Source organism: Chrysemys picta, chromosome 9 (genome assembly GCF_011386835.1).
Source record: "Chrysemys picta bellii isolate R12L10 chromosome 9, ASM1138683v2, whole genome shotgun sequence".
In the NCBI taxonomy this organism is placed as follows: Eukaryota; Metazoa; Chordata; order Testudines; family Emydidae; genus Chrysemys; species Chrysemys picta.
In genome coordinates this window covers 2,944,994-2,965,397 of record NC_088799.1, presented here as the reverse complement: position 1 = coordinate 2,965,397, position 20,404 = coordinate 2,944,994, and the positions used below count along the sequence as shown (strand labels likewise).

At 49.9% G+C, this 20,404-nt stretch overlaps 1 protein-coding gene across 2 annotated transcripts in view; it reads left to right on the top strand.

Annotated features, from left to right (window-relative positions):
- Nucleotides 1-309: 309 nt before the first annotated feature.
- CCDC50 (coiled-coil domain containing 50) overlaps nt 310-20,404 on the top strand; it is a 54,519-nt gene continuing 34,424 nt past the window's right edge. For both annotated transcript variants that reach the window (XM_005308073.5, XM_042843860.2), the window contains exon 1: nt 310-635. In XM_005308073.5, coding sequence (XP_005308130.2) covers nt 587-635 — 49 coding nt within the window. In that variant the 5' untranslated portion in view covers nt 310-586. The remainder of the gene's footprint in view (nt 636-20,404) is intronic.

The following is a 20,404-nucleotide window of genomic DNA, read 5'->3' as shown; positions in this document are numbered from 1 at the left end:
GGGGGGGGGGGGGGGGGAATAGGAGCCTACATAAGAAAAAGACCCCAAATCGGGACTGTCCCTATAAAATCTGGTCACCCTATTCACAGACCGATTTGCCTTGTGCCCCACGGGGCAGCCACCCACGTGCCGCTCTCCTGGGGGATTTAACTCGGGAGGGAAAAGGCACCAGGCGCTTTGCTGCCCGTTGTGTGAGCTCCTTGCCGTTGCGGTTAGGAACCTGCCGCTCCCCGCGCCGCTTTCTGTCCCGTCTCTCGCTCCGTACAGAACACACAGTGTCCGTTTCCTGGCTCCGGTTACATTGTAGCCATCCCAGGAGGAGGTGTTACTGTTACTGGCTGTGGGGCAAAGGAGGCGGCGGCTGGGCACTTTCTGGGGGGGGGCTGGTGGGGGGAGGGGGACAGATCAGTGGCTGTGATTGCCTCCCCTCCCCCCGGCTCCAATCGCTGCAGCCAGCGCTCAGCCCCCAGCGAGAGCCCCCGGATCGATCCCCCCGTGTGCGGATCGCGGGGCGGGGCGGGGCGCCCCCCCCCCCTGCCCGCCGCAGCTGGAGGAGGAGGAGGAGGAGGCAACTCGAGATCCCAACATGGCTGAAATCAGCATTGATCAGTCCAAGCTACCTGGCGTCAAGGAAGGTAAGGCGTGTCTGGGGCGCTGCCCCGGCCCCCCCGAGCCCAGCTGGCGGGCGGGGTGCGGGTTTCTCCCCGCCTAGGAGAGCTGGCGAGGGGTCAGCGGGGGTGGGGTGATCCCCCACCCCCTGTGCCGGGAGTCGGACGTCCCTGGGAAGCGGTGGAGTTTCTCCCTGTCTGTGTGTGTCCACACACTACACACACACACAAACTACACACATAGGATGGGGGGGGGTAATATTTCTGCGTGCTAAAAGAGGGGGAGCGGTCAGGGATGAATGGAGAGTGTGTGTGTGGAGGGGGGGGTCAATGTGTGTCTTGTGCTGTCTGTGTTGTGAAATGTGATTCTCTTCCCTCCGGGGGTTTGGCTGGCAGGCCTGGGAGCTGCTTGCTGGTCAGGAGGAAAACCCCAGCCCACATGCAGGGCAGGCGTCCAGCCACGAGGCCTGGGCAGAGGAGATGGACTAACGCAAAAGCCCTGACCCTTGAGTCCCACGGGGCGGGGGGATCTGATTTCTGAACTCTGTCCGTGGGCTATAACGTGGCTTGCGGAACCCCTCTGACCTGACAGTAACCTGGGGTGTTGCAGTCTGGTCAGATTAGATGCTCCAGAGATTGAGGGAGCCTGTGTGGAGATCCAGCTTTTTGATCAGCCTTTTTTTTCCCCATCTGTATTGGTTTAAACTTATGTGGGATGTTTTTTGCCGGTCATAAAACGGGGGAGGTCGGAGGGGGGATGGGATGCGGCAAAGGCAAATCAGGCGACACTTTCCGCTTCCTAGAGATCCGCATGTCACTTGCAATTTCACCGTCCTCAGCGTGCGGCCAGGGCCAGGGCCTGGCTGGAGACAAAAGCAGCCGCACTTCTCCTTTTGTGACCTCCGCAGAGCTGGGGAGAGAGGGCCGGAGCTTTTGTATCGATCCGGCAGAATGGCTCAGGATTAATTATTGTCCTGGGGGGGGCTCCAGCACATCTGTAAGCATGGCAGACAATAAGCCTTGCTAGACAATAGCTGGGAGCCTGTTCATGCCGTTGATGTGCAAATCTGCTTTTCACAGCCCTTGCCCCTAGCAGGTTAGGGCTGAACCTTGGGAACAGAGGGGAAAGACAAGAACTGCGGAGGGCGAAGAGGTTAATTCATCTTTTGGGCCAATGTATGTTGTCAAATGAATGGTGCCCAGGCACGCTGTGGTCCCATGCCTGCTGTAAGATTTAACCACGCTTTAATGGTGCCCCATGTGTCACGGTTCAAAGACGTGGGTGAAACATGGGTCAGTCCTGCCTCGGCTGCAAGGCCAAATGTGTTTTTGACTGTGTCTGGACTAGCCACATGGTAACCCGGTCCCCCAGCGTCACCGATCGTATCTGTGCTCGGATGTAGTGGTTATGAGTGCCGGATAAATATCTAATTAGACGGCAGTGTAGCTGGGATTTCCCTCTTGGGGCTTTCTTGGGTTTGCGTTGTTCTAGAAGGAAAACCACCATGTTTTTTGCTGAGAATTACAGTTTAACCCCTACTCAGAGTGGGTGTGATCTAGTAACTGTAGCAAAGGCCTGGGAACTGGGAGATCTGGTTTCGGTGCCCAGCTCAACCAGGCAATGTCTCAATTTCTCCACCTGGAAAGCAAGGATTACGATACCTGCCTACTTCGAAAGGGTGCTGTTGGGTATTAAAAAGTGCTCGGAGGTCTGCCGATGAAAAGTACTATTTACGGGGCAGATTCCGTTCCGGCTTACAACAGAGTAAATCTTGAGTAACTTCACTAGCGAAAGGAGTTACTCTGGGTTTACACCAGTGTTACTTAGAGTGGTGAATGTTAGAATTACTGTGTACATCCATTCAAAACATCTGAGACGTGTTTCCAAGTCTGTAGCCAATGGTATTTTGTTCATAGTTAATACAAAAGAGCAAGCATACACTTGAAGATCCAGTTTAGTCTTAAACACTTGAGGAGATGGAGGGGAAACAGGCCAAACCCTAAGAATTTTGGGTTAATGCTCCTGTTTGTTGCCTATGGAGAATGGTAGCATTCAGGTGCTGAAGATTTAGGGTGAAATCTTGGCCCACTTAAGTTAATGGCAAAACTCCCATTGATTTCAGTGGAGCCCAGATTTCACCCTTAGTGCCAAATAACAATTTGATTAGGGGAGTGTTACAACATGGCTAAAATGGGCAGGGTAGGTGGAGCCTTTGTGTTCTGTAAAGTCTCAGTCGAATACCTTTAATTTACTGGGAACATAATTCATCAGGTTTATTCTGATGGAAAGTGTTGAACCCCAATTGTGCTTTGTTTAGATCTCTTCATTACTGACCTCCCTGTTTCTAGCATCTGCTTATGACACCACACAAAGGGAAGAAACAGAGCAGCTCCCATAACCAGGGAAATATTTGTTCCAGATGCAGAAAATCACTGTCCGTCCTTTTGGAGAAATGTCCACTCTGTTTATTTTGGACAAAGGTCAGTTTGGTGATTCATGAACGGTTTGGAAGACCATTTTGTTACTCTTTGCTTCAGTTTCTTTATTTCTTATTAACGCTCCCTCAGATGAGAACTATCGCTGCGGGGCTAGTCATTGTGACAAGAAGATGGCATGGTACTTCTTGGAAGAATAAGGGTATCGTCGCTGTTTTAGTGCGGCAGTCCTATAAAATCTCATTTCAACTAAGAAATGTTAAGCTGATTCTGTCCTTGGATGGATAATCGAAGAAGCGTAGCTAGATGCTGCAGGAAGTGGTGCTGGTTATTCAAATCTGCAGATGACTTCTTATTAAAGCCAGGTCTACACGTAAACTTTTGCCGGTATTTTTGTCGACCCTTAAAAAGAGTAAATGAGATGATCTGGGTAATTAGAAGCTTGTCTGTCTGACATCGATCCTGAGCAAGAAAAGGGAGTGGTTTAGATAGGGCAGAATTAAAGGAGGATAATATAATTAATACCAATCAACATGGGTTTATGGAAAATAGGAAGCTAGTTTGACAGGATTTTTTTTTTTTTTTAAATGAGACTACAGATTTGGTTGATGAAGGTAACAGTCTTGGTGCAATATACTTAGACTTCTGCAAGGCATTTTGACTTGGTACCCCACAACATTTTGATTGATAAAACTAATTTGGCACACATTAAAGGAATTAAAACTCTCTCAAAATACAATTGTAAATGGGGAATTATCATCGAGTGGGCGTGTTTCTAGTGGGGTCCCGCAAGGATCTGTTCATGGCACTTATCAGTGCCCTGAAAGAAAACAAAATCATCACTGAGAACGTTTGCAAATGACACAAAAATTGGATGAGTGGCAAATAAGAAAGAGGACAAGTTGCTGATACAGAGTGATCTGGATGGCTCGGTAAGCTGGGCGCAAGCAAACAATATGCATTTTAACACAGCTAAATGTAAATGTGTGCGTCCGGGAACAAAGAATGTAGGACACGCTTGCAGGATAGGTGGTGCTCTCCTGGGAAGCAAAAAGAGCAGGAGTACTTGTGGCACCTTAGAGACTAACAAATTTATTTATTCCACTCTATATGCATCCGAAGAAGTGGGCTGTAGCCCACGAAAGCTTATGCTCTAATAAATTTGTTAGTCTCTAAGGTGCCACAAGTACTCCTGCTCTTTTTGCGGATACAGACTAACACGGCTTCTACTCTGAATCCTGGGAAGCAGAGACTCTGGAAAAGATTTGGGAGTTCTGGATAGTCAGCTGAACATGAGCTCCCAGTGTGATGTTGTGGCCAAAAGGGCTAATGTGAACCTGGGATATGTAAACTGGGGAATCTTGAGTAGGAGCAGATGGCACTAGTGAGCCTGTCCCTGGAATACTGTGTCCATCCACTTCTTGTGCCCACAGTTCAAGAAGGATGTTTAAATCAGAGAGGGTTCAGAGAAAAGCCGTGAGAATGATAAAAAATGAGAAAACATGCCTTAGAGCGACAGACTGCGATCAAGTCACCCGTAACCTTCTCTTTGTTAAGCTAACTAGATTGAGCTCCTCGTGTCTAGCAGTACCTAGATGGGGGGACAAATATTTAGTAACATGCTCTTTGATCTAGCAGACAGAGGTATAACAAGATCCAATGGCTGGAAGTTGAAGGTAGGCTATAAGGTGTACGTTTTGAACAGTGATGGTAACTAACCACTGGAACAGTTCAAGGGTCATGGTGGATTCTCCATCACTGGCAATTTTACAATCAAGATTGGATGTTTTTTCTACAAAACCTGCTCTGGGAATAACTTCGGGGTTGCTCTCTGGCCTGTGCTCTGCAGGAGGTCAGACTAGATCAGGGGTGGGCAAACTTTTTGGCCTGAGGGCCACATCGGGGTTCCGAAACTGTATGGAGGGCCGGGCTGGGAAGGCTGTGCCTCCCCAAACAGCCTGGCCCCTGCCCCCTCCCACTTCCCATCCCCTGACTGCCCCCCTCTGAACCCCCAACCCATTCAACCCCCCCCCACCCCCCCGGGACCTCCCACCCCTAACTGCCCCCTGGAACTCCACCCCCTATTAAACCGCTCCCTGTCCCCTGTCTGCCCCCTGGGTCCCCCTGCCCCTTATCCAACCCCCGCTCCCTGCCCCCTTACCATGCCGCTCAGAGTACCAGGACTGGCAGCTGTGCCGCACAGCTGGAGCCAGCCACGCCACCGCACTGTCTGGCAGGAGCTCACTGCCCTGCCGCCCAGAGCGCTGGCGGCACGGTGAGCTGAGGCTGTGGGGTGGGGGGACAGCAGGAGAGGGGCCGGGAGCTAGCCTCCCCGGCCGGGAGCTCAAGAGCTGGGCAGGATGGTCCTGCAGGCCGTAACTTGCCCCTCTCTGGACTAGATGATGACTATGGTCCCTTCTGGTCTTAGAATCTATGACTCAAGGGCAGTATCAGTTAAGGTGTTTTTTTTTTTATTGATATTTTTATATCCATAACGTCCCTAATTGCAGCTATACCAGCCAAAGCACTTTTGTGGCAGTGTAACTTATTTCTTTTGGGGAGCTGGTGTAGGCTACACCAGAACTCTCTTTTTCGGTAGAAGCCGCCTCTACCTACCTATCCTGGCAAATCTTTTCCAGTGTAGACTAGGCCTCAATGCTTCAGCCCAGTCTGAGAAGCCACGTTGCTGCTGGAGTTGCCATCTGTTAGGCGAGATGTAAAGTGAAGTTTCTGACCATTGTGGTCAATAAGGAAACCATAATAATATTTATCAGAAGTAGTCATGTTAGATGCGGTGCCTGGCCAAGTTTCGTCTTGAGCTATTTCCTGTCTGGGTTCATATTTGCAGTTTTAAGAGGAAACAGTCTTTTTCCTTCCCAGCCCTGAGCTGCTGGGCGATGTTACTGTGTGCCGTTTGACCGCTGTCATGTTCCATCCCAGGGGTGGCTGCACAGTGGCAGTGAAAAGATCCATATGCCTACTTCATGAGGCCTTTTGGAGAGCCTTTGGGACAAAAGCGTGCTGGCGATAGACAATTATTCCTGATCAGTTACTTATGAAACTGACTTGTGATGCAAGTAGTTGCACGCCAGACTGATCCCCATCCCCTGGCATAATACCAGAGGTTAAAGCAAGGGAACTGTGTGGAGGGAAAAACACAGCTCCCCCTCTTCTCCCTGGCTTAAGTAACCAGCCCTTCTCCACAGCTCCCCACCCCGTTCCAATTTGCTTTAACCATTGCATATCACCTCATGGATGCAGTACACACGTGTGTATCCTAACGGGGGCAGCGGGGCTGGAGTCAGGGTGTCACTGGGGGATCCAAACTATTCTCTCTTGGGGCACATCTACATTGTAGTGTAAGCCCCGGGTTTGAGCTCTGGCTCAAGCCTAACCCTCCTGTCTACACACAAATCCAGTTAAGTCAGGGATTGGACCAAGGGCCCCAGGACCCTATGGGAATGGAGGCTCTGACCCTGAGTCAGTCTGGGATCTGCGGTTCAAGCAGTGTAGACACAGCCCCGTTGGACTTCTGCTCTAGGAGTCTGCCAAAAATATCCCACAGGCTGACTTTCTTTGTCCTCTGGACAGCCAAGCGAGGTGGTTGCACCATGAACACAGGGCTAGAATGACCACATTTTGGGAGGGCGCTAGGAAGTCTGGGGTTTGGGCGGTTGGACTTAGGCCTGCATAATGCAATGCAGATGCTGGAGCCGCAGGTTGGGACCTGGGGTTACAGAGGAGTATAGATGCTCAAGCCCTAGGCTAACAAACCCAGGGTCTGCTAACTCGAGTTCTACTAACCCTGGGCTTACCTTGCAGTGTAGACAGATCCACGGGGATCCCCTAGACCTGCACAGATCCCACCTCTTTCCAGGATCGTCGCGTCCCCGTGGTGCATTTGGTTGCTGCTGCTTCTGCCAGGCTGAGAGTTATACCACTGGCTTTGCGACGCAGACGCCTGCCGTCTGGGACAGAGACATAGGCCACTGACCAGGCAGCAGAGTCTCCACTGTGAGCCTCTGGTCTGACCCCCTGTACCACACAGGCCACAGAACTCCCCCGGAATAACGCCTAGAGCAGATCTTTTAGAAAAACCTCCCAGCTTGATTTAAAATGTTCATTCACTGCCTATGATGCCAAGTGGATCTGAACTGGTGAACAGCTCTGTAGCCGCCTATTTCCAATCCCCTGTGCCAGCTCTGGTCATTTGTTTCCCCCTCCTGGTTCCAACGGGTACCTGCCTTCTGACATAAACCACCCTGTCTGCACCCTGGGCTTGCCACCAGCTGTGTCCCCCAATTTGGAACTGGGTTAAGCTGCACTGGGTCACGTGACGTTTCACATCAGTGTAGCACATCTGTGCTCCGTCGCTGTCGCTAAGCCCCCAGTGTAGACAAGGCCTGACTGTTTTAGTCCGGCTCTGTGGGCGGGTGGCCGTGGCAATGGCTGCATTACGAATTCCGCTCTCATTGAAGTCTCTAGTTTGACTTTTTTACTAACACTGAGCTGTAGTTTCAAAAGCCGCTCTTTGTGCCGATGCCAGCTTGACTGGCTTCTCCGCACGTGCCCATGGCAGGCACAGCTGCTGCCTTGGGGGAACAGGAAGGGCTTGTATGGATCTGTTCTGTCTTGGCACCGGTTTTCTCGGTGCAGGCAGGCTGCCTGGCTCTCTTATATGACTGAATACAAATTTATTCTAAGCATCAGCCTCTGTCTTCCCCTTTCTCCTCCTCCACCACCTGCCCTCTGACCGCTGCAGCTTCCCCTGACCTTTACTGAGACCCTCGCTCGTAGAGCCGCATGGCTGCTGACTCTGAAGCCGGCAGATGGCCGGGTCACGGAGCAGAGGCTCCGTGTTCTGTGTCTCTCAGTCTCTCTTGGAATCTGCCCAGATTTACTGAGGCTATTGGCTTATGTCAGGCTTTCCGGTGACTGCCTCTGGCCTGGGTTGTGTGTCTGCAAGTAAGTGAGGGTAGAAGGAAAACAACTTGGTGTCTTTGAGGACTGGAAATAGGTTCAAAATTTTAGATTATTGGTATGGGGAGCAGGGAATCGCCTTAGAATTTCTCAGAGGTTCAGCATGGAAGCCCAAACAGAGCTCACCTTGCTCATTAAGTTTTCACTTAGGTCTCTCTGAAGTCAGAGCAAGCAGGCTTTGGACTGTCAGTTTTAGTGTGATCAGGACAGCAGTTGTTCAAGTGGAGGAAGATTGGCGAGGTCATTGCTAAAGCACCTGCACTGTGCCGCTTGGGCCCGGGTGACTGACTTCTAGCTGTGCGCTGTTCAGGGTTGTGGTTTTCTGCTTCGTGGCTTCTTCTTGGAAATCACTCTAGGCCGTGGGGACTGGATGGCTCAGGGGGATATGTACTGGGTTATATAGGGCCTTCCATATCTGGGTCACTGTTTCACAGTCGGCCCTGGTTAACAGTAATTGGTTTTCTGAAGTGCACAAATTCAGTAGGAGCTTGGCTGGGACTCATCATGCTTGTGACTAGCGCTGTGGGGAAGTTGCCATGTGAAGCTGTTCATCTGAGCGTTGCTGGCCTGGGTGTGAGTCGCATCGGCCTTGTAGAGAGTGTGGTCTGGGCTAGAAACACCTGGTTCCTTACTCCAAAAACTTTCCCCCGAGCAAACAGGCTTGAGTGCCTTCTCCCATCCTCCTTGTCACATCTGACAGTGCTAGGGATTGTGTCTGTAGCTAGCCAGGGACAACAGTGTTTGTCTGAGGACTGTCTGTACGCTCACCCCTGGCTCCAATGCTTTCTGCAGGCAGCCAATTGGTTCCTTTGCCTCTGCATGGTAGAGTAGGGGTAAGCCCCATCATTTTCTGTTTTTTCTACCCCAAAAATCCCGGGTTATACCAAAAGTAGTATTCTTTTTTTCTAATTTTCACCCTATGTTTGTATCATTCAAATATGTAAAAATAAACTTGTTTTATTATGAAAATACAATATATGCAAAGTTGCCTGTTGAATAAGGCTATGTATTAGTCTAGGCTCGGGATACACACAATAAACAAACAAGGACGCACACAAGCTCGGAAGTGTGTGCGCATCTGAATCTACTGATGAATCTCACACCCACCACATACACATTTCAAGCTGTTAGCAGATAATGATTTAAAGATCTGACATACTAAAATGGGAAGAAAATAAAAATTAAAAAAAAAAAAAAACAGGAGAAAAGGCCGAAGTTGAGTGTATGCGCTGCAAATGGTGTGGCCCAATTATCAAATGTTAATATTTATAGCCTAATAGTTCTAAGTCTATAACAGTAAACTGTTTTTTCAAATAAAACTTTTCATTTGGGGATTAGGGATATATTGTTTTCTTAAACTCAGAAGTGGCCTTGTGTTTTTGAGTTCCGTTTTAGTTCTGCAGCAAGCCACATTGAATTCCATTTATCAAAGCATTAATCTAATCAGTACTCCCCCACCCTGTCCTTCCCGCCACCAAAATAACCCAGAAATTTACCTAGACAAATTATTAATAGATTTTTCCACTGATTTTCATCTATTTTTGTTGTTGCAGGAATAAATACTTGTAAATTCCTGGGAAAAATAAAATAACCAAAACCGATGGGCCCGAAATATGAGGTACGTGGGGCCTCAGGTGCAGGGAAGCAGTCTCTCTCCTGCCCTGATCCTGGAAGGAGAGCAGGGAAACCTCAGGTGTCCCCCATCTCCTGGACTGTAATAGGCTGCTTAAGGAAAAACAGGGGCCAGGGGGCCTGCGGGCGATGGTGATGCTTTTCAGTTTAGGAGGAAATGGCCCTGTTTTGCAAGGGTTTGCCTCTTGTTTTCTCAGAGACTTCTGAGTTGAGCCTGTTTGTTCAGAGAAAAGTATTTGGAGTAAGGAACCAGATGTTTCTAGCCCAGGTCAAATCCTCTGCAAGGCTCATGTGACTCTCCCACCCAGGCCGGCAACTCTCAGATGAACAGCTTCACACTGCACCTTCCCCACAGCGCTAGTCCTAAGCCCATGAATTTGACAATCTGTGTGCCAGACAGCTGGCCAGTTTCACACCAGATGTACTTGCTTCCTCATCTACATTTAGCTCAAGCTCAAAACATGAAAGTTTCCGGGGGAAGGGAGGCGGCTCTTATGCTTAAAACACTGAACTAGGACCTAGGAGCTGTGGGTTCAGAGACTCCCTTTGTGCCCTTGGATAGATCGCTCCGTCTCTTTGTGTCAGCTCCATGTCTGTCATCCCTTCTATCTGGTGTGTCTGTTTAGATCACAATCGAGAGTCACTGTCTGTTTGTGTGGTGCCTCGCACAGTGGGTTCCCAAGACTTCTATCATGGTTGTAATAACTTACATTCTGATCTCAGCGTCTGCCCCCCGACACTCTGTCTGACCTCACGGATCTCTCTGTGAATCAGTTACTCTGCCTTTTAAATGCACCGTGCCTCAGGTGGTATTATGGGGATTAACTAGTTAGTGTTCGTAATGAGCTTTGAGATCTTCCGAAGGCAGGTATTGAAGGAGCCTGATCCACAGACCCACGGCGGTGTTCCACTGACCTCCGTGGACTTTCCATCGGGCCCTAACGATTATTTTATTTGTGCGCTAACCCACGGTGCAACCAGTTAACCCAATAACTCTTTGCCGGCCAAATAAAATAGTCTAACTTGAACTTTTTTGGCTTGAGCTGGTGATGATGGCGGATTTAGTCTGTGCACTGCTGACAGCTTTCCCTGTGGTCACCACTGTGTGGGACAAAACCGATGTGTGGTAGGAGTGAGTCACTTTCCATTAACTTCCATTTTAAAGGCTGTTTCGAAAACCATGTGTGGTAAAGTGTGGAGCCCACATGTATGTGGGTGAGTGTTTATCTCCTTCTTCCCCCCCACCAACCAACCTCATTGAACCAGGACGAACGCTTGGGGGAGGGATGGGCTTATGAGAAACTGTTGTGAGATAATTTTGTGGAGTTCGGTTGAGCGATGACTAAGGGGAAGGGGACATAAGTCTGCAGGTATATGAAGCATATTCGCACCAATGAGAGATGGGAATTACTCAGTGTGCTACAAGGAGCCAGAACAAGAGTTAATGAGATACAATTAAGAAAAGAAGCATTTGGACTGAATATTAAGAAGTTTCTTGACGGTGAGATGTGGTCTCCTGCAGAATCCGCTCCTAAAGGACACAGCGGATGTTGCTTTCACAGCTAGATTGGACAAGACACTAGAGCATGTCCCTGACGGAGATGCTCCTAGAGAGATGGGCTGGGATGGCCATGTGTGACTTCTATGAAGCAATCCATGGTTCTGCGGCAGCCTCTCCCACCGCTCTGAATGGAAACCTCTCTTCTACTCTCCTCCGTTTCCCCCTTAACCTTTCACTAGACTGTGGCTCTTTCTTCTCACAATACAAGAATGCTATAGCCTCTCCCATCTTAGAAAGCCCACACCCTTGACCCCGCTTGCTCTCCGCCTATTGTCCCATCTCCCTTTTATCTCTGAGCTGATTGGATATGCTTCTTAGTCATTGTCTGGAGTTTCTCTCCTCCAGTTCCATCCTAGACCTTCTGCGGTCTGGCTGCTGCCCCTTGCACTCAGCTGAAACCGCTCTTGCCAAAGCCTCAAATGACCTCTTCACAGCCAGATCTCAGGACCAGCACTCCATCCTCATCCTCCTTGACCGCTGCCTTCGACGTCGTCTGCTGAGCTCTTCTTCCTGCAATTGTGTCTGGGCTTCTGTGACTCTTTCCTCTCCTGGTTCTCTTCCTACCTCTCTTTGCTCCTGTGGCTTGTCCTCTGGGGATCTTACCCATCCCCTCTCCTCCTTAGAGCTCTGTCCTTGGTCCCCTTCTCCTCTCTCGCTACATCTTATCTCTGGGTAATCTCATCTGCAAACACGCATTCAGCTACCACCTCTACCTCTCTAATCCAGACCTGTCTCCTTCCATCCAAAGTCAAATCTTTGCTTGTATCCCTGACACCGCTTCCTTGTGACTGTCTAGCTGTCAGCTCAACCTCCACGTGGCTAAACCTGAGCGCCTAATTCTCCCTCTGGCCCAAGCCCTGCCTCCTACGTCCTTTCTCCAACTCTGTAGACCAGGAGTGGGCAAACTTTTTTGGGGTTCCAAAACTGTATGGAGGGCCAGGTTGGGAAGGTTGTGCCTCCCCAAACAGACTGGCTTCCGCCCCCCATCTGCCCCTTCCCAGTTCCCACCCCCTGACTGCCCCACTCAAAACCCCCGACCCATCCAACCCCCCTGTTCCTTGTCCCCTGACCGCTCCCTCCTGGGACCCCCTACCCCTAACCACCTCCCTGAGACCCCACCCCCATCCAAGCCCCCGTTCCCTGACTGCCCCGCCCTCTATCCATACCCCCGCCCCCTGACAGCCCCCACGGGATTCCCACGCCTATCCAACTCCCCCGTTCCCCATCCCCTGACTGCCCTCCCCCCCCCGAACCTCTGTCCCATCCCACCGCTCCCTGTCCCCTGACTGCCCCCCAGGACCGCTTGCCCCTTAATCCAACCCCCCCATCCCTGCCCCCTTACCATGCCGCGCTGCCCAGCAGGAGCTCACAGCCCCGCCGCCCAGAGCGCTGGCGGCACAGCAAGCTGAGGCTGCGGGGGAGGGGGGCAGCAGGGGAGGGGCCGGGGGCTAGCCTCCTTGGCCAGGAGCTCAAGGGCTGGGCAGGATGGTCCCGCAGGCCAGATGTGGCCCACGGGCCGTAGTTTGCCCTCCTCCGCTGCAGACAATCGCACTCCGTCTCAGAACCCAGGTTTCATCTTCGACTCTGGTCTCACGCTAGGCCCTCACTCCAGGGTAGGTCTAAATCTCGCCAGTTCTGGCCCCATAATCTCTCTAACATATGGGCTTTCGTATCCATCCACACAGCTCAAACTCTTGTCCAGACTCACAAGAGCGGGGTCTGTGTCATCTGTAATGACGTTACTGAAGTCAGCGAAGAAGGGCTCAGCATGGAGTCCATAATCTTTCCCAGAGGAGCATAGAGAGCTCTCTCATTCAGTCAGTCCGGCCATTACGTTTTTTTCTAAGTTTTATCTCTAAGGATTGAGCCAGTGGTGACCTGTTGGGAGAACTGACACTTCACGTTATCCACCGAACTCTTTACCAGTCCCCTTTACATCTGTCTGTGCATCTCTCTGCTGAGCGGCCATACGAGCCCCTTCACCATGCTGCACGGTCGAGAGCTTCAAAATGCTAGCGAAGCAGGCAAGATGCACGCCCCTGTCTCTTCAGAGTGTTCCACTGGAGCCACTGCGGGAGACTGACAGATTTGAAGAGAAAGCGTCAATTTGAGTGAGGAATTTGTTTTTGGAGTTAGCAGAAATGAGACGCGCAGCCTGTCAGGGAAATCCAGCGTGTCCCTTGCGAGGCACAACATCACTTGAAAAGCTGAAGAGAAAGCGAGTTAATGTAGGAAAGCAAATGCACCAGAATACAACATGCACACAGGAAATAAATGCCCCCAAAGAGTGCAAATATTTAGTGAGATATTAGCTCTGTGGCTGTCCAATCTTCAGGGCGTGCAGCTGTTCCTAGTGCTGTGTGTAACCTAGACTGGGGTGCATACAGAAGTGACCTGATTCTCTTTGTGAAGGGCCTGATTCTGCACTCACTCACTTTCAATGAAAGTCTAAAGGGAGGCAGTGGGCACCAAGTCGTGCAGAGCTAATCCCCTGAAGGAAAAAAGGCTGCTTAATCATCTCCAGGTGACATTTTTGAAGGATCGTGTTGTACATGTAATGAGCCACAGGCTATTTGGTGTTCAGCATCCTCAACTCCTGTTGCTTTCCGTAGGAACTGTGTGGCTCTCAGATTTCCTAGGGCTGGGGTCAGTACACAGGGTGCCCAATTCACTCCTCCCTGCGCCTCGCGTAGTGCAGAGGGGATGTAAAATGTTACCAATTCTGATCTGCACTGGCGTGCAAGGCAACAATAACCTAGACTCCTCGGAGACCGTCTCTGTGCTCTGCTGTATCCCTGATTGGTTTAGTATAATGCATTGGGGGCCTGATCCTGAGTCGCTGACGTGAATGGGAGTTTGGGCATTGAGTTCTGCGTGGGCTGGATCAGGCCCTAGTGAGAATACAATACCAAAAAATCCAACCTTCCAAAAGGCCTGCTGCAGTTAGTGATGGGGGCAGCTTTTTTCCGGTATAATCCAAAGATGACTCCTCAAAAACTTTCTCCTGGGTGGGCTGGCTGGGGTCTCCCACCTCTTCGTGCAGGAGGTTTCCCGAGTAATTATAATCTTGTTCCTGTATCCTCCTTCCCCACCCACCTGTGTTCTTGTACCCCCTCCATTGCATCTTGGGTGAAGCTAAATTGTAAGCTCTTGGGGGTTGGAACCATTTCCCACTTCCGCGCTAAGAGGCACTATTCAGGATTTTCAAGAGAGTCTAGTGACTTTGGTGGACTGTCCTTAGGGGGGGACTGATTTTCAACAAGCACTGAGCACCTAGTCCTGGAGAATCGGGCTCCTTTTAAGGTGCCTCAAATTGGGCATCCCAAAACAGAAGTACCCCAAATCACAAGTCACTTTCGAAAACCTGAGCAGCTAGGTCGTTAAATTCCATGGCCCTGGGCCGGAAGGCAAAGAAGGAAAAGTATTAGTCTCATGCCCAATCCTGCTTTCCATACTGTACCTGGCTCCTCCCAAAGCTGAATTCCTCTCTCTGCAGCACTTTCCTGATTTCATGCCCCTGCATGGACTGCGTGAAACAAAAAGGGTCTTAACGTCATCTGTAGAACCCAAGTTCAAACTTCTAGGGTTGTTATGGGCAACCTAAAGAGGTGCTTGTTTGGGCCAGCCCTAGGATCTTATCTGTGCAGCGGGGAGGGAGGATGTGAGATCAGTGCAAGTGTCTTGCAGAGCAGTTTCACACATGGTTTGGGGGTGAACGTCAGTCCTCTGGAAACTGCCATCTGGCCCTTTCTTGGTTATCTCTGATCAGTGACGTCTGAGTCACATTTAACTCCGTGATTCAAGGAAGCAATTTGCAGCCTTCAGAGAAGTTACCCAAATTGGAAAAGAGCCTTTTAGGAGAGTTTTCGAATAACTCAGCCTCCTTCCAAACCCGTTGGGCTGGAGCTGGGTGCACCTGCCGCTCTCGGCCTAACTTGTCAACAATTTGACAGTTCTGTTGGGTTTTTTAGCTGACTAAACTGCTTTGTCTTGTCCCTTCTCTACTCCCTGCTCAGGCTTTGAGATTCTAGAAATGCAGATGTTCCACACCAAGCGTGACTCTGACTTGCTAGCAGCTCCTGTGTTTCGTAAACAGAGTTTGTTTTGTGACTGGAACAGCTGATGGAAAATGGTAGGAAAAAGCTAGATTTTGGTACATGCTAAAAGAAATGTCTGGGGGGAGGCTGAACAATCCCTTGGCTGTAGAAATGGGCGATAACTCGGAACACAGCAGAAAGAGTCCAGTAGCTTACGTGGCCTATCAGATGGACGTAGCTATAGGGTTTGAGACTTCAGGGCATTCGTGTGGCATGTGAAGCTGTGTGTAACACAGGGAGGTGCTCTTGTTGTCAGTGTATTGGACCTGTTAAGGCAGCTGCCGTTTGGTGCAGCATGGTACAGACGGGACAAACACACACTGTGCTCTCCCCTGCACTTTACTTTTGCTCTTTCTTTGTTGTGTTTATATAAATAAATAATAGGTAGACCTAAATGTGGCGGTGCCCCCTGCTGACTCTGTCGTTCTCTCACTTTCTCTGCTGCGAACTGGCATTGGAAGTGCTGACTTAAGAAGATGAGGTAATAGGGGAAAGCTACAAATGCTGAAGTGTCATTTAAATTGGTATGTGTTTCGTGCCTTTGGTTTGTCTTTGCCCTTTGGCAGGTTGGGATCTCAGCGGTGACTCCAGGGATGCGGTAATAAACCACAGGCGCTGTGCAATGCTGTCCCGTTTCAGGAGGGTCTCCGCATTTACGGTTTCATTCACACCGTTCTAGAAAACCTGTACATGGGGCCTAGGTGGCGATCAGTCCATTGCGTGACCCCTGCAGCAGGGTGGATTCATCCTGAACATCTTTGCTTTGTCCTTTGTGGAGGTGGCATCTTGTTGCCTGTTCCAGCAGCGTCTCTGAGGTCTCTCCCATGAAGACACTTCCTGCCGCTGTGGGAGCTAAAGGGAGCATCTGAGATTCCTACACTGGCATCTCTGTCTCTCCCAGCTGGGTGGGAAGTGTTTAGCATGGCCTAGCCCCCTGCTCCGGCAAAGCCGGCTTATTTGGAGGAGAGTAAACCTGTTGTCCGACAAAGCATAACGCGAACTTGCCAGTTAGAGCATCTCTGCTTGCGTCTCTGCTGCTTCTACGGCTGTCTGATAGCCCCCAGTGTGGGTCTAAAGAGGTGAAGTCCAGTTAATTCATGATATGGAACAGGCATTAATCTGTTTTCTTTCTTAGCGCATGTCACTTAAGGACATGGGATTTCTTTGATTTAGGTTTGATTGCAGAGAGGGAAGAGTGAGCTTCTCCATTACCCCGTGGGTCACGCCATCTCAGCTAGAACGGTGTCCAGCTGCAGCACAAATCACATGGAACCAGGAGGGTATTGCATATAGATTTAGTTGCACAGGCTGAGGTTGAAGAGCTTAATTTCAAAGGGCCGGGCGTGGACTGAGAACGGGACAGGGAACTAGTCCCTTGTATTTACCCCTTAACATGACGCGTGTCCATAGCGAAGGCAGTGTGGGTTTTCTTGAGCCTATTGACCATTGCTGTCGTATTGACTTCTTTCCAGTGACACAGGGCCAAATCCTGACGGGTGCGGTGCACCTGCAATTCTTCCTAGCTTCAGTGGGAGTCGCAGCTGTTCGGCGTCTGGCCCATCGGGAGTACTTGCCCTTCCGTCTTACTTTCCACGATGGGACCTTGGCAATAAAGTACGCAGCGAGTTACAGCAGCCTCCAACCCAGGCTGGTGTCTGACGATGGCAAAAGGCTTCCTCGGGTGCAGCCAGCAGAGGGAGAGCTGTACTCGCGCGGTCAGACAGCGGGTTTAGAAGAGCAGATGCGCGCGTTGCATCTATGGCCAAGTGGATTCTTTAGTGCCGCAAGACTGAGTCCAAACGCTTGCTTGAGCAAATACAAGGCTATTGTACAAGGCTATCTGTCGCTCTCCTCCTGGTATGCATGGCTTACTTCGTACAGCTGTGCTCAGTGACCGGCTGTTAACACTTTGGAGGTACTCCAAGAGGTACAGAGAGCTGCAGTGCTTCTCCCCAGCAACACAAGCTACTGTGAGCACATCACACCGGCCTTCTGCTCTTTGCACTGGCTTCTCCGAGAATGCTGAGTCAAGTTCAGGGTCTGTCTTTATCTTCAAGGTACTCTATGGCCTAGGTCAGGGGCGCCGGAACAGAGAGGGCAAGGGGCCAGGGCCCTCTGTCTTTTGAGGGCCTGGCCCTCTTCCCCTCCTCATCCCCCCTCGGACCTGCCCCCCAGCCAGGCTGGAAGCTGGAGCCTGGCCCTAATAAGAGCGATCCAGGGAGGCCAGGCAGCTGCGAGGAGCTGCAAACCCCACCCCTGCCCGAGGTGGGGGGTCTGAGAACAGTCCCTGGTCTGTGTTCCTGCCCAGGGCAGGTGGAGGGTCCGTGGCTCCCCACAGCTGCCTTGGGCGTCTCTTACCCCGACCCAACTCTGGCTCTTTGGCTCCTGAGGCCTCGCCGCCAGGCCGGAACCGGAACCCGGTTGGGGTAAGAGCAGTGTGGGGAGCTGTGGACCCTCCCCCTGCAATGGGCAGGGGGAGGTGCCCAGGGTCCCTGGCCGGGCTACAGCTTCCGGCTTGGCTGGGGTCAGGGCTTGGGGGAAAGAGAAGGGGTGGGACAGGGCCATGGAGGGGACAGGGCCTTGTGGTTCTCCCCCCCCCCCCCCCCCCCACTTTTAAGAAGAATCCATCGCCCCTGGCCTAGGCCCAGGGGATACAAAAAATCAACTAAAGCCGTGGTCAACAACTTCATTCCTCTGGCACAATGGAACTTTCTACAGTAAGGACAAAACTCATCCGTGCAGGGGAGAGAGTTTTTTCTCAGGAGCCACTCCCTGTGGACCAACTCCACTTCCACCAACTCCACACAGCCTGAGGACCAACTCCATTTCCCCCCCTCTTCCCCCCCCCCCCCCCGCAAAAAAAGGGCCATCGCAAATCTCACCACCTTCGGCTCCCAGTGCAAGGTGCATTTCTTCGACTTACCTTCTCTAACATAAACATGTAGTGGTGTGAGTGAGAGATTGATTTAAAATAAAATCCAAAACAAAAGACTCCCCTGGGGAGAGGATGAGGCAACATATTATAGGTGAGAGTTGCGTTGCTCACTGTGCTATGGAAAAACACTCTGATACTACCCCAGATGTTCAAAAATCGGGAATCAGGCTCATCTCAAATCATGAGATTATGTAATAATAATAGATTTGGGGTTCTTGTTATTTGCCTCCTGCTTTTTGATCCTTTAGGGTGCACTGGGGTCACGTTTTGAAGCTTTCTCCACAGCCACGAGGGTTGGAAACTTACTTTTTCTTTAAGAAACAAGGCTGAAATCCTCACCTATCTACTTGACTCCAGGAGCTGGGGCTTTAAGGAAAACATTACTTATCGTGAGAGTTGGCAACACTGCTTACGGTGATGAGTGTGGTATAAGGATCTATAGAGCATAGAACTAAAGACTTGGGCCTGTTGTTTATTTGTTCTGTCTCTTGATTTCATAGAATAGTCCAACCCCCGGCTCAAAGCAGGACCAACCCCAACTAAATCATCCCAGCCAGGGCTTTGTCAAGCCGGTCATTAAAAACCTCTAAGGATGGAGATTCTACCACCTCCCTAGGGAACCCATTCCAGTGCTTCACCACCCTCCTAGTGAAATAGTGTTTCCTAATATCCAACCTAGACCTCCCTCACTGCAACTTGAGACCATTGCTTCTTGTTCTGTCATCTTCCACCACTGAGAACAGTCTAGATCCATCCCCTTTGGAACCCCCTTTCAGGTAGTTGAAGGCAGCTATCAAATCCCCTCTCACTTTTCTGTTCTGCAGACTAAATAATTTACTCAATTGTGTAGTGAATAGACTAAAGCTATGTGGCTTATTTCTCTAGTGTTTGTGAAGTGCTTGGAAATCCTCTGATAGATGGTTCAGTGCTGCAGGATTGCTGCTTTGCAGATGTTTGTGAATTTAATGTATATTTAGTGCATATGAAAATGAGGGACTGAGCTGACAGACTGTGCAGGGTTTGCTTCCTCCTACACACACAGCCCCTGCTATTCCAGTCCTGGGCCTCCCCTGCGCATCCGTTGCCAGTCGAGATTGTACTGGGCTTTTTGCAGTCAGCTGGCCAACTGGGAAGCTAGAGAAAGATTTTGTTTATTTATACATGACTTGTTTCCTGTGGGCAGTTAACATTAGTCAGTGTTTTTGTATCATCTTCCTTCATTTTTGTTACTGCTATTAAAAAAAAAAATCCATAATTGAATCATCCAGAGTGGAATACATGTAAAGTGAGTCACCATGGGATCTTACTGCTGTAACCCTTGTCCTCGTCACCTGACTCTCACTCTTACTCAGGGCCTGATCCAAAGCCCACTCGGTATTTGATGTTTGTTGTTACTACTTCAAGCCAGGGGTGCAGAAACACCCGTAGTTCTAGCACCCCTGTCTGGATTTGGCTTACAGATGAAACATCCAGCCAAACTATTCCTGTCCCCTTGTGGTATTAGGTGTGTACCACTTCCTCTTCAAAACTATTCTGAACTGTTGCTATCCTCGGGAAGCAGTGGCCACTTCCACCCGGGAAGTGACAGCATTGCAGTGTTGGGCGAAGCGGTTTAGAAAGTTTGCTGTGGTTATTGCTGTGTGAATGATTGACTTTTCTTCAGTTCAGAGGATGAAATGAAAAATAATTCGGTTAAAACCAAAACTGATTTTTCTGGGGAGGGCTGTCTCACCCTTTTGAATCTAACAAAATGTGTTTGTTCAACCCCAAATGACACACTTTTTTTTTATATTTTAATTTCCCCCCCAGTTTTACATTTTTTGTTCAGGTATTTTGCATCCTTTAAATTAAGCTAAGTTTCAAAATGAAAATCAAAGCTTTTCATATCTACATGGCTGAAACAAACTGTTTGTTTTAATATTTTTGTTCTTTTTTTCATCTGAAACTTTCTCATACATTTGGATAGAATTCTGTGTAGTTTCGGAAACAGCCCTGAAAAATGCATCTTCTGGAAAATTTGCTATTCACTGAAAATGTTTTCCCCAGCTATAGTTATGATTCCTTGGAATGGTAGCACTATATAAATATAAGAGATTCCTCTTCTGCGTCTTACTGTCCATCGCATTGGCCTGTCAGAAAAATCAAAGTACTATAA